At 42.9% G+C, this 11,661-nt stretch overlaps 1 protein-coding gene across 6 annotated transcripts in view; it reads left to right on the top strand.

The window, feature by feature from the left end:
- The first annotated feature begins 6,920 nt into the window (after positions 1–6,920).
- Positions 6,921–11,661, top strand: part of FAM13A (family with sequence similarity 13 member A) — a 129,221-nt gene continuing 124,480 nt past the window's right edge. For all 6 annotated transcript variants that reach the window (XM_030492013.1, XM_030492014.1, XM_030492012.1 and 3 more), the window contains exons 1-3: positions 6,921–7,004; positions 9,426–9,615; positions 11,327–11,536. In XM_030492013.1, coding sequence (XP_030347873.1) covers positions 6,978–7,004; positions 9,426–9,615; positions 11,327–11,536 — 427 coding nt within the window. In that variant the 5' untranslated portion in view covers positions 6,921–6,977. The remainder of the gene's footprint in view (positions 7,005–9,425; positions 9,616–11,326; positions 11,537–11,661) is intronic.

Genomic DNA, 11,661 nt, shown 5'->3' with positions numbered 1-11,661 from the left:
TAGTCTTCTGCATGTAGCTGGCCATTGAAAGATGAGCATTTAAAAACTAAATATGAGACAGAATGTACATTCCTAAAAGCTAAGGAAAAACAAAACAAACAAAAATACTGAATGCTTTTGATATACTTTGCAGTGTGAAAATGTAACATCATGTAATCATTAGTGTCAGCTCTCACTGTAACCTCTGGTAACTAGAAACTGGCTGAAGAGAGAAACTGTGCATACAAACTTCATAACAAGGTTGTCTGTACAGCCTGAGCATGCAAGCCCCAGTCCAGAAGGCTTTGCTATGCAAACGTAAGGCTAGTCTCTCAAGAAAGTGTCTTCCAGAAAAATGGACCCATTCCCTGTTCTGATCTTCACAGCAGCCACATCTCTTACCTCCTGTTTTACTTGTAGTCCTGATCCAAAACTTACCAGTAGTCTATGAAATTAATAGACTTAAGCTCAGGTCTTCCCTTGTTAAACAGGATTGGAAGACGATGTTGCTCCTTAAGTATGGCAAGCAGATTTCCTAAACTAATTGTCACAGTGCTGGAATAGAGACTGTTTCTACATCAATGGAAAGAAAGTCTTTGGAATGGAATTTTGCTGACATTTTTAGAAACAATTTTTTTGGGGGGGTTGTGGTTTGTGGTTTTGATTTTTGTTTTATTTTGTTTCGTTTTCCCTACTGACCAAGACAGGGCCCCTCTAACTGAAGTGGCAGGAGAACTGGAGGCAGGGGATCCGGTGTGAGACTAGAAACTGCATGACAGCAGTTACCGAGCCAAGAGGACGTGCCTTACGCATCGCTGCTTGTTGGTTGGTTGTGAAACTGTGGTTACCCTAGGCTACGAAGTGCAATTTTCTTTCGCTCCCTTGCAACCACTCTATTTTGCCACAAGATGGGGATATAAGCACGGGTTTAGACCAGGTACGAAAAGGCTTCTTCCCCTGCAGGAATGAAATCTCTATGATCCTTGCCCACTCAGGGGCCTCCTTTTGTTACTCTTGCTTGGAGCGTGCATGCTGGCAATATAGATTAATTCCTAAATAATAGCTGGTGGTCTGCTTTGCTGCTGTTTGAGGGATGCTTGGGTCTGAAACAATTCTGTTTCTTATCTTTGCTGAAATTAAAACATCTCTGGGATGCAGTTGGCCATAAACCATTTGAGCAACTCATAACTCTACGTCAAATTTTGAATCATTGCTGCAATAGTAAGAAGCAAACCTCTCTCTAAAAATATCTATGTGAATTTATGTCACTAAGTAGAGATTAGTGAGCTAGCGATTAGTCAGCTAATAGCTGACAATTGATTTAGTCTGCTCAATCAATTCTAAACTTACATAAGCTGCTTTATTTTCTGTTTTCAACTTGAAGAGTCATCAAATACCCACTAATGTTCTGCCCCAAGTGGCCAAGGGAAGAAATCCAGGCTAAAATGTAGCTGGGACAGGCCCTTGCCCTTGTCTGATCTTTAGCTTGCAGTGGTTAGCAGCTTGGCTGAAACGAGTAATAGGCTGTTTCACAACATAGCAATGGGCAGCTCCTGAAAGGTTTTGGCAGAAAATATCATGTCACATATTTATTTTCTTTATATTGATGTAATGAAGCTTCCCCTTACTTCTGAGCTAAGGGCAAGTGTTTAATATACTCAGCAATTCCTTTAGCCAGCATTTTCTTAGACCTAGCACACATGCAGGAGGTTGAAAGGGACTTGAGCACCCAAAATCCCACCTTGCATCATCCATGTTATGAGGTAAAACATCCTTTCATCACCAATTTGGGACCACTGGTGTGTTTATGTGTAGCTCTAATCACTCTCACAGGTCTGCTCCAAGATGCAGGAGCTCTACAGAGATCAAATGTTGTATTGTTTTGATGAAATTTGTGTTTACAGTTATCTGGCAGGGGAAAGAAAGCAAACAGGGAAAGGAGAGAAAGAAAATGAAGCTTCACATATCAGAAGCCAAAAAATCCCTTTCCTCTCCCATCCTCTCCTCCCCAAATAACCCCAAACCTACATTAAAATGTAGGTACTGGATATTCTTCATTGTTCGCCTACAATAAAAAATAATTTATTTATAAATCCCTTTCCTATTTATCATCTGGTTTTCTGCTTTTTTACATTACTGTTTATATGATGAAATACTCATCATTCAGAGTATTCTCTGTTTAAGAAGCCACATGTAGTAATGAGTGCATCTAACAAATATTGACTTTTTCTAAAGGAAATTTTGTATAAATAAAGTGGGATGTCATAGATAACAAGATAATATTGAACAGGAGAACACAAGTATGCAGGCTTGATTAAACCGTAAATTGTGTTTCAAGAAAAGGAATTTGTTTTTTTTACTTTACGGTCATGACTCTCATATCAGATTTCTCCTTCTCCCTCCATCCTTCTCTGCCTTGAAGGGCAAAGGGGCTGTGAAGACATTCAAAATTCATCCTGCCATTTCTGTAGGGTTTACATTGGAAAAGAGCCAAACAACGAAGTCCTGCCCCATCTTTCAGTGACAAAGCTCTCAAAAATGCTGGGTTTAATTTTCTGTCCTCCATGTGCTGCCGGGTGGCTTTTGATGTTTCTCCATTTGGACAATGCAATGTTGTCCAATGAGTGAAAACAAGCTAGTTTCTAGTCCCTTTCAGTTTCTGGGTTTCATGCAGAAGCGCAAGATAGCCATGCATTTGTTTACAAAAGCAAATAAACAAACAAAAAATTACATTAGTTTTAGATATTTAAAGATGTTTAATCTATTTACGAGAACAACATCCTGGGGAAAGTCATCCTTCTTTTGACCCCAAAACAGAGTCTATTTTGGTCTACTGAAGGTCAGAGAATGTTAACAAGCAAAGATACACAGAAAGCTGATCAATTTGGAGCTGGCAGGGAAGGCAGCAGCAATTTGCCTGGCTGCTCAGGGAAGTTAGTTCATTTATTTGTTTGTTTATTTGTATTTATTTTATGTTCTCCAGTGTTGCTGCCTGGGGATGCTGGGCCCTGCTGCTAGTGCTGACCACTGCCAGGCTGAGCCCAAGTATTGACACCCAAGTGCCAGCCTCTGCGCATTTTCCTTTGTAAGGCAGGCGTAGGCTGTGTTACTGAGGAGTAGAGTCCTCGGAGGCAGTTTGGCTGTCAGGCAGCGTTTAGGCAGAAATTGTGTAACACTCTTTCTGCTTTTAGCCTCCCACATACGTTTAACAGCCACCATGATTTTTAGTATGACTAAAGCTAATTGCTGTGATACAGTTTTGGTTCGGGGAGCGTGGTGACATTTCTGTGTTGTGCTGCAAGCTGGGGTGGCAGCAGCAGCAGTACTCCTGTTCCTGGTACTCTATTGCTGTTTTAAAAAATCCAGCTTTCCCTGGACTGTAACCTAAATTATCACACAGTCCTGCAATGGTACTGTTTCTCAGCACAGCTGTATTACTTAGATCACCAAACCCTCAAACATCAAAGTTTCACATAGGCATGTTTAACTTTGTAATTAGGTAAGCCTGAAGAAGCCTGGTATTACTTTAAATAATTTTGTAATTAGTATGACTGTCTCCATCTCATTGATTCACTATGCTGGTAACGCTGCTGCTTAAGTATACATTAATTTTGTGCTCAGCTATTTGATAGCTATTAGGTTTTCCTTGGTTCTTATCCTTATAGCTGTATTCTACTGAGCCAAACCAGTTCAGTAATACTTCAATACTTCACATAAATGTCTTGATCAAAGAGAATTCAAGGCCAGGTTGGACAGGGCCTTAAGCAACCTAGTCTAGTGGAAGATGTCCCTGCCTATGGCACGGGGGTTGTAGCTAGATGATCTTAAGGTCCTTTCCAACCTAAACCATTCTATGAATCACATGCTTTTCATTGCATGTCTTTTTTGTTTGTTTTGTTGTTTGTTTGTTTGTTTGGGATTTTTTGTTTGGTTTTACGGATTTTTTTAAGAAGAAAAGTTGTCTTGTCACTGCTTTTTGGATGAGAAGTTCCAGTTAGTTACACAATGGTAGAGAAGCCTGTTAGCCAGATGCACTGCTCTGGAAGTTTCCAGCTGATCTTTCAAGGTTCTTGATTTGTCTCCTCCTTTCGCCCGCAGCTGCCAGGTCTCACGCCATACTGGCCACCGGAGTATGCCCCATGTTTAGTTGGACTGGCCTTCTCATGAGTGCCCAGGAAGCTGATGGTAAGTATCCTGTGGCTGGCTACATGGGCTAGCCAGGAGAGAACAGAGTAACGTTCAAGGATAGCAGAGCTGACAGAAGACATTTATTTCACAGCAGCCCGCTTTTATGAGGGCTATTTTGAAATGAGTCCTGAATTCTGATGTCACAGTGGAAATGGTGAACAATAGTCAGGTTAAAGCAGCATAATGCATAGCAGAGATAATAGATTATTCACAGAACTGGTGTGAGGAAGTTCCTTTGAACTTCTAACACTACCCCAGCTGTTCTTGCCCTCTGGGAATGTTGTTTCAACATCTGAGGTTAAATGCCTTATTTGTAAACAAATGGAAGGGGGAAAAAAATACATTGTATTTTCCTTTCTTGATTCATTGAATGATTTTATTAGTCTGTCCTTTGCAGGCTGTTCTGTAGAATTAGAGTAGATGACGGAGGTATCTCAGCCAGAGAATATATTCTGTTGCCCCCCACTCTCCCCCCCACCCCCCCAAAGAGATAGACACGTTAAAAAGCCATCAAGTGCTTCTTGCACGCAGATGTCAACAGTGTAGCTGAGACTATAGGAAACAGCTGTGTGACCAAAGGTAGGGAGGCATGGTATGTCATAAAAGCTAGTGATACTCAACTTGTGGGTCTCATAGACTCCTCATCAGTCTTTCACAATGCATCTGCTCTGATTTGAGCTCTCATGACTCCAGACATATTCATGACAAGTTGCATCAGTATTCATCCTGCAGTTGTGCTGTCCATGCAGACTAAAATTCCTCAGGAGTAGAAAAGAGAGAGTTTTCTGATGCAGCACCTTAGCCAAGGAACATGAAATAGCATAATGGGGATCTTATACATAGGAATCCACTTACTTGTGAGATGGAATTAAGGAAAAGTTTGGGTAAATCTTATTCTGCCCTGCACAGGGGAAGCAGGCGTGCTGATCAGGAAAAGTTAGGAGGAGACAAAGGCCTTTGAGGAAACATTGAGGAAGTTTCAGTCTGGTTTCCATTCTTCTGCCATGCAGGAGACAAGTATGCTGGCCTTCAGCTCTCTCAAGACTAAGCAAGCACAGAAGTGTCTTTATTAACCCAGAGAAAAGTTACCAGCATGTCATAGCCCCAAGTGCTCTGGTGACTTAGCAGAAGTGTGACTTTTCCAGCTCTAATAAATAGCTGTGGTGGAAATATACTGTACTCCAGTCACAATACTGGCTCTGGGGCTGCTGCCACTACTGCTTGTTTTCTTATAGAATAGTCTTGCTTTTTATAGAATGAGAATGTACCTGCTGCCTCTCACCATATATTTATAAAAGCCTTAATGCCACAGCTGCTGTTCACTGCAGGTTCAGGTCTGAACTCTTCACCCCTGAAGTCCCCAGGGAGTTGCAGTTTCTCATCATTCACCCTCCAGATTACAGTTTGAAGCATACCATTGGGTCATACTGTGAAGCTGCAATTAGGACTAAGAAGAGGAGACCTCTGTGTGATTTGTGTGAAAAGCATGTTAGAGGCTTACAGTAGAGAGGGGAATAGAGGAGGAGGAGGAGGGTGTTACATCAGCTCACCTTGAAAGTCTCCTAGTGGACTTAAAAGGAAACTCCAATGCCACAGGCTAACTCTCTGTTGTAAACTTGCAATCTGAGGACGTGTAGTCACTTTGGGTTAGACTGGCTTAGTGAGGAAAACAGAAACTGAGTATGAAGGAGATTCTGATTACAGTAGTTAATAAATTGTGAATGAAAACTCAAACCTGCAACTAGCATTTTCCCTCTGATGGAGAGCTCAGTAAAATGTTGTTCTTCCTCCCTATTTCTCTACTTGGCCAGCCTTTTGTCACTGTACCAGAGGCAGGTATTTCTGAGAGGCACTTTCCAAAGCTCTTCACTCTTAGTTCCATGCTAAGGCCCTGTAGAGCAATGCCTGCATCTGAGCCAATACATAAATAAACATGTGTGTATGTGCTTTTCTTCCACAAAGAAGGGTAAAGCATTTGAAATACCCACAACTTCACGCTTCTGGTTGGAGAAGTGCTTTAAATTCCTAGGACAAACACTGTTTCCAGCCTGTGCTGACCAGGCGCGGGGCACTGGGGGAATGAATTCCTCTTCCTGTGGCCGCCATGATGTGTCTGCAGGCAGTCCCTAGCTGGGTGGGGTGTCCTCCCCTTCCTCTTCTCCCTTTCTCTTATGTCACTGACATATCCCTAGCTGGAAAACCATGGGCAATTGGGGGAGGTATGTTTACACCCCTTCACGCTTTATGAACTCAGGCCAAATACCGCTCCGCATGGTGTTCTGCTGGGCCCCTGGCATGCCTGGCTGTGCCGTCAGAGGCTTCCCTGGCTTGCCTTGACCCCACGCCACACTGGCTGGCTCTGTTAACCTTTAAGCGTGCGAGAGCGAGACGCGCTAGCGATTTCCACCACAGCCTCGCTGCAGCTATTTGGCTGAGAGTGGGTTTTGTGGTGACATTTCCAGCGGTGGCTCGGTTCTGATCGAGCTCAGACTCTCACACCTCCAGTGCCTTCTCTCCCCGCTCGACACCGAGCGGCAGTTGCCGCCTGCCTGCTCCCGGCTCATGCGGGAGTCCTGTCCCTGGCCTGTCACTAGCCCGGGAGCACTCCTTACGTTCAGCCCTCCGCGCCGAGCCCTCCCGGCGGCTCCCGCGAGAGGGGCCGGGGCAGGGCCTGCTCCCCCGCAGGCCGCAGGGGCGGGCCGGCGGGGCGGTGCGCTGGGGTCGAGCCTCCCGCCTTGAGGGGGCCGCCGGGGCAAACCGAGGCGGGTGCCCAGGGAGGGCTGTGGGAGCCGGACCAGCCGCCAGCCGGCATGGGGGCCGGGGCGCTGGCCATACGCGTGAGTAGGGGTTGGGCGGACGGGCCGGGGCGGCGGCGCTGCTGCCAGGGGAGCGGCTGCGGAGCGCGGACGGGCAGTGGCGGGCGGACGGCGGCCGGTTACCGCCGCCCTCCCCGGGGTCCCCTGCGAGGCGGGGGGGAACAGGAGAGTGGCCGGCCTGGGCCCGGTGCCTTCTCTCGTCCCGAGCGCTCTCCTTCTCCCTTTTCGGCAGCTGCCGCTCCTTGGCGGAAAAGTGAAGATTAATCAAGGCGATTTCAAGCTTTTTTTTTTTTCCGTTTTTAGCATTTTTTCAGGCAGTGAGCAGCGGCGCTGCATTATTCCTTGTGTTAAGGTTGTTGGATGAGTGGAAAAAGTGCGTCCCCGTGGCGTATAAATAGCTTTTCTCAACTCCAGACGTGTGTCTGGGCGGCACTTTGCAGATGATGAAGTCTTGGTGATCAGTAACAGTTGCACTAATATTTGGTCAAATTTTCCCTGCGTAAAATCCGACCTTCCATCTGTAAGATCATATAATATTGACCTCTTTGTTTCGGAGCTGTTTTGAGGGGGTGATTTCGTTTTGATTTTGGTTAGATGCATATTTTGGATAACTGCGTAATTTTTTTACTCCTAGTTAGCTCATCCTCTCCAGATCCTGAAACAAGCTCAAAAATTTCCTCTGCTGTTCCTGTGGACATGGGAAATGTCTCTTGGTTCTCTTGCAAACTTAAATTGTGAGTTTCCCCAAGTGACTCCAGTCCAGCTCCATGACTCAGGTTTTCAAATGCTGAGACGGAAACAGGCTGGAAACCTGTAGCTGAGTAAGATTGTGAGGCTAGTTGGGGCCTTAATTGGAAAAGCTCTTCAAGCATCACAGCTGCTCAGAAACTGCTCTGAGTTTCTCAGAAACTTTTTGCTGTCTTGTGAGTTTAACCAAGGCTACATGCTTTTTGCCTTGACACGTGTCTGCCTGGAGTGAAAATCATATATTATTCATTTAATCCTGAATGGGAACATGGTATTTTAATAAGTCAGTCAAATTTTAGTTCACACACTGGTGTGTCTACTGTTTGTCATAAATATTTATAAGGTGGTCACAATAATGCTGGTTTTATTTATATATTGAAGTTATGTTTTACAAATAATAAGACATATTTATGATATTTATACAAGCAATATCTTTTGTAAAGATCAGATAAGTGTTGCATAGGACCTGGGACTATAGAACAACATGAGCTCTAAATAGCTGTGGCTAATGGGGAAAAACACAGCAAAGTGAGTAAACTGCCAGATCGTTTTATATCTGAAAGAAGGACAGTCATACTTAATAGCAGCATCAGTGAAGGTGTTCATGTTGCTTACAGACTGCAGTAAAAATACCGTCTCACATAGGAAGAGATGTATACCTTGCTAAAATCCAGCTGGTGTAGTCAGGTACCAAGATTTAGTCAAGAGTCTGAGCACTTCATTGTGTAACTGTACAATATTGTGTAAGGTTTCTGCTACGTGTTTGTTAATAGAATGCAGCAGGAGTAAGTTCATTTTTAAGCATCATGCTAACAGTGGACTCCTTAAATAAGCAGATTGAACTCCACGGTAGCAGTGGGCCCTGGTTCCTGCAGTGTAGTGTCAGAAACATCACGGAATTCATCAATGGAAAAACAAACGTGCAACACTGTGTGCTGAGTTAGATTCCTGCCTATTATTGATCTTACAAATTAATCCTATATTATGTTATTCCTTTGGGTTGCATTGGCTACCCTCTCATGTTTTCTCTGTCACTGCAACTCAAAGTTTGAGAGAATGCACCTCCAGAAGAACCTATGGAATGTATGCAGTTAAAGGTTTATCGTGGAGTGGTTTTTCTACCCCCCTTATTATGTGTGATTAGATTACATAATCCCTTTCTAAAATTAAAACCTCAGTAATTAAATTTCAGACTTAGCACATACAAAATATAACAAAATCTTTCATAAGAATCCATCTCACATGATAGTGGCCAAAATTAATCCCTAGGGAGTACTCTCTGAGACTCTGACAGGCATCCTGGAGACAACCTGAAGTAATTGTGGTGTGTTGGGACTTTACATATTTGTGTGTGTCCAGTTGTTTTTGTAACCCATGTGAACTGCATGAATTTGAACAGCAGCCTCCTGCAATTCCCAATTGTTACTCTAGTAACAAGCTTGCATACAAAAGTGTGTCATTCTCCCTGAACTAGACTCCTTACACTCTTTTCCTGTAAGTTACTTTTCTAGTTTTTTCTTGGTTGATTTTTATTTTCCTACTTCACAGAGTTTTTCCTGTGTGTTAAAAGGAAGTTAAGGCCAAAACCATATTCTGGAGCATAGAAGCCAGTTTTGATGGATGTGCTTATATTTTAACTACAAAACCACCTGCAACAAATGTGTCTAATGCACTTTTTTCTTCTGCTCCTTTAAGCAAAGCAAATCAACTGTGAGATTGAAGGAGGACATGAAAAAGATAGCCTCATTTCCACTGAACAAGCAGAAGGACACAACCTGTCCAAAGGTGTTTGGTGTGAGTCTTCTGGAGCTCCAGCAGCAGGGACTGAGCAAGAATGGCATCCCAATAATTGTGTGGAATATAGTTGAGTACCTCACTCAGCATGGTAAGCCTAATGGAATCACTTTGCTTAGTAGTACTCTTTATATAAGACTCTTCAAAGGGAGGAATCCATCTTCTTTTGTGGTTCAGAGGCTGAGTAAGGTTGTGACACTAACCACACGCAAAGAATGTTACGGTATGTGGTTTGCTTCTCTTTCTTTCTGCCTTGATGCTGAACTTACTTTTTAATAGGGTGTTTATAAAGGTAAAATACAGTGTTATGAAGCAGCACACTCTCATAAATAAGATGTTCAGTTTATAAATGGAATATACTTAATTTGTGGATGTTTGTGTCATTTTCTAGTTGCAAAACATTTGTCTTTCTGACAATGAGAAGGTATAAATATCTATATAGAGATACGTGCACACACACCCCCCGTCAGATAACATTGCTGAATGTATGTCCTTACAGGTTTTCAGATAGATTCCAGTTATTATTAATCCCCTCAGGGAAGTAGGCAGCCAATTCTTACCTTACACTTGGTGCTGCAGCAATGAAAATCATTGTTGAGATGCGGTGTTTTCTGGTGCCCTGAAGATGGCAGTAGAGAATGCCACATAGGAACACCTTTTGTTGTGAATACATGAATGTAAGCTCTATAAGCAGTATCTTTTATTAGCCAAGTCAAACGCCTGAGTGCTTGTCCGTTATTTTTTCTTTCCCCTTACTAAATCAGTTTGTCATCTTGTCCAATAAAAGGGTTTATTTCTGTCTGCAAACGCTGCTGTGTCAGTACTGATTTCTTGGATTGGAAGTGTTCTGTCAGACAGCTGTTGCGATGTCTGTTCTGAACTGACGAAAACCATATATATTTTGATCCTTTCAGTGTTATTCTTCTGAAGAAGAATAAGCAGGTTTATAAACACGAAATTCTTAGAAAAGGCAGAATTTTTTGTGATGAAAGTGTTCTAGGGTAGAAATAATGTACTGGGCTCAGTTTTAGGCACTTTACTGAAAGTTTTGAATCTCAGCATATACCTGGAAGAAAGTGGTGTTTGGTACTGTATGATTCGTCTGGCTTCCTCCATGGAAACCTCCTTCTTTCTATATGTCCTTCACTGGGTGAAGGTGTCTGGGGTGGGGCATCTGGCCTGAAGTGATTGACACGTTTTCTTTTTCATTGTGAAATACTGTGGGCTTTGTGCTGTCCGAAATACACATTTGCTCACTGAGATTTTCTGCTATCGTAAAGTTGCAGTGCTTATTATGGAGTTTCTGCTGCAGTCAGCACATATTCAGATGGTTTTGCTTTGTGACGGTCACAGGTAGAAGGTGCAGTTGGGAGTAGTCATGTGTGTGAATTTGGCAGAGGTCGCTCAAGATAATGGGGTGCTTTCAAAAGTGAAACAACAGAACTGTTTTGTAACATCTGGATCCTTTTCTGTTGAAATACACGAATGCAAAATGCAGCTGTCTCAATTGATTTCTGCATGGTATGACGTTACAGCAATACCGTTGAGTTTCATGATCTCTCAAAAAGAAGTATCCCAAGCCTCAAGGTCTGGTCACTAGTATTTGTTATTACCATAATCCAGCTACTTGTCTAGAGTGGGTAAGGGGTTTCTGGGGTGAAAATAGTACTTTTTTAAACTCTGTTGTATTAATTGCCCTCTTGTATTCTTACAAGCCTATTATTCACATTAGAATATCTGTTTCATCATATCACAGTGATGTCTTGGTTCAGATTAGTCTTATATGCAATATATAATTACAGGTATGACGCAAGAAGGCCTCTTCAGGGTAAATGGCAGCATGAAAATGGTAGAACAGCTGCGTCTGCAATATGAGCGTGGAGAAGAGGTGGAACTTGTTAAAGATGGTGATGTATACTCAGCAGCTAGTCTGTTGAAATTATTTTTGAGAGAGTTGCCAGATGGGATTATCACCTCTGCCTTACATCCCAGGTTCATTCAGCTTTACCAGGGTAAGTGACAAATAAAATCTCCATCCTTCAATGTGCTTTTTTTCTGGATAATTGGTTATGCAGTGAGCAATACTCTCTGTTTCTTAGTTTACTTACTTCGTTCTGCATTTCCTTTTACTTTAGCT

The sequence above is a fragment of the Strigops habroptila genome, chromosome 7 (genome assembly GCF_004027225.2).
Source record: "Strigops habroptila isolate Jane chromosome 7, bStrHab1.2.pri, whole genome shotgun sequence".
NCBI lineage: Eukaryota > Metazoa > Chordata > Aves > Psittaciformes > Psittacidae > Strigops > Strigops habroptila.
The sequence above is the reverse complement of the archived record's forward strand: the minus strand, read 5'-3'. Positions and strand labels throughout refer to the sequence as shown.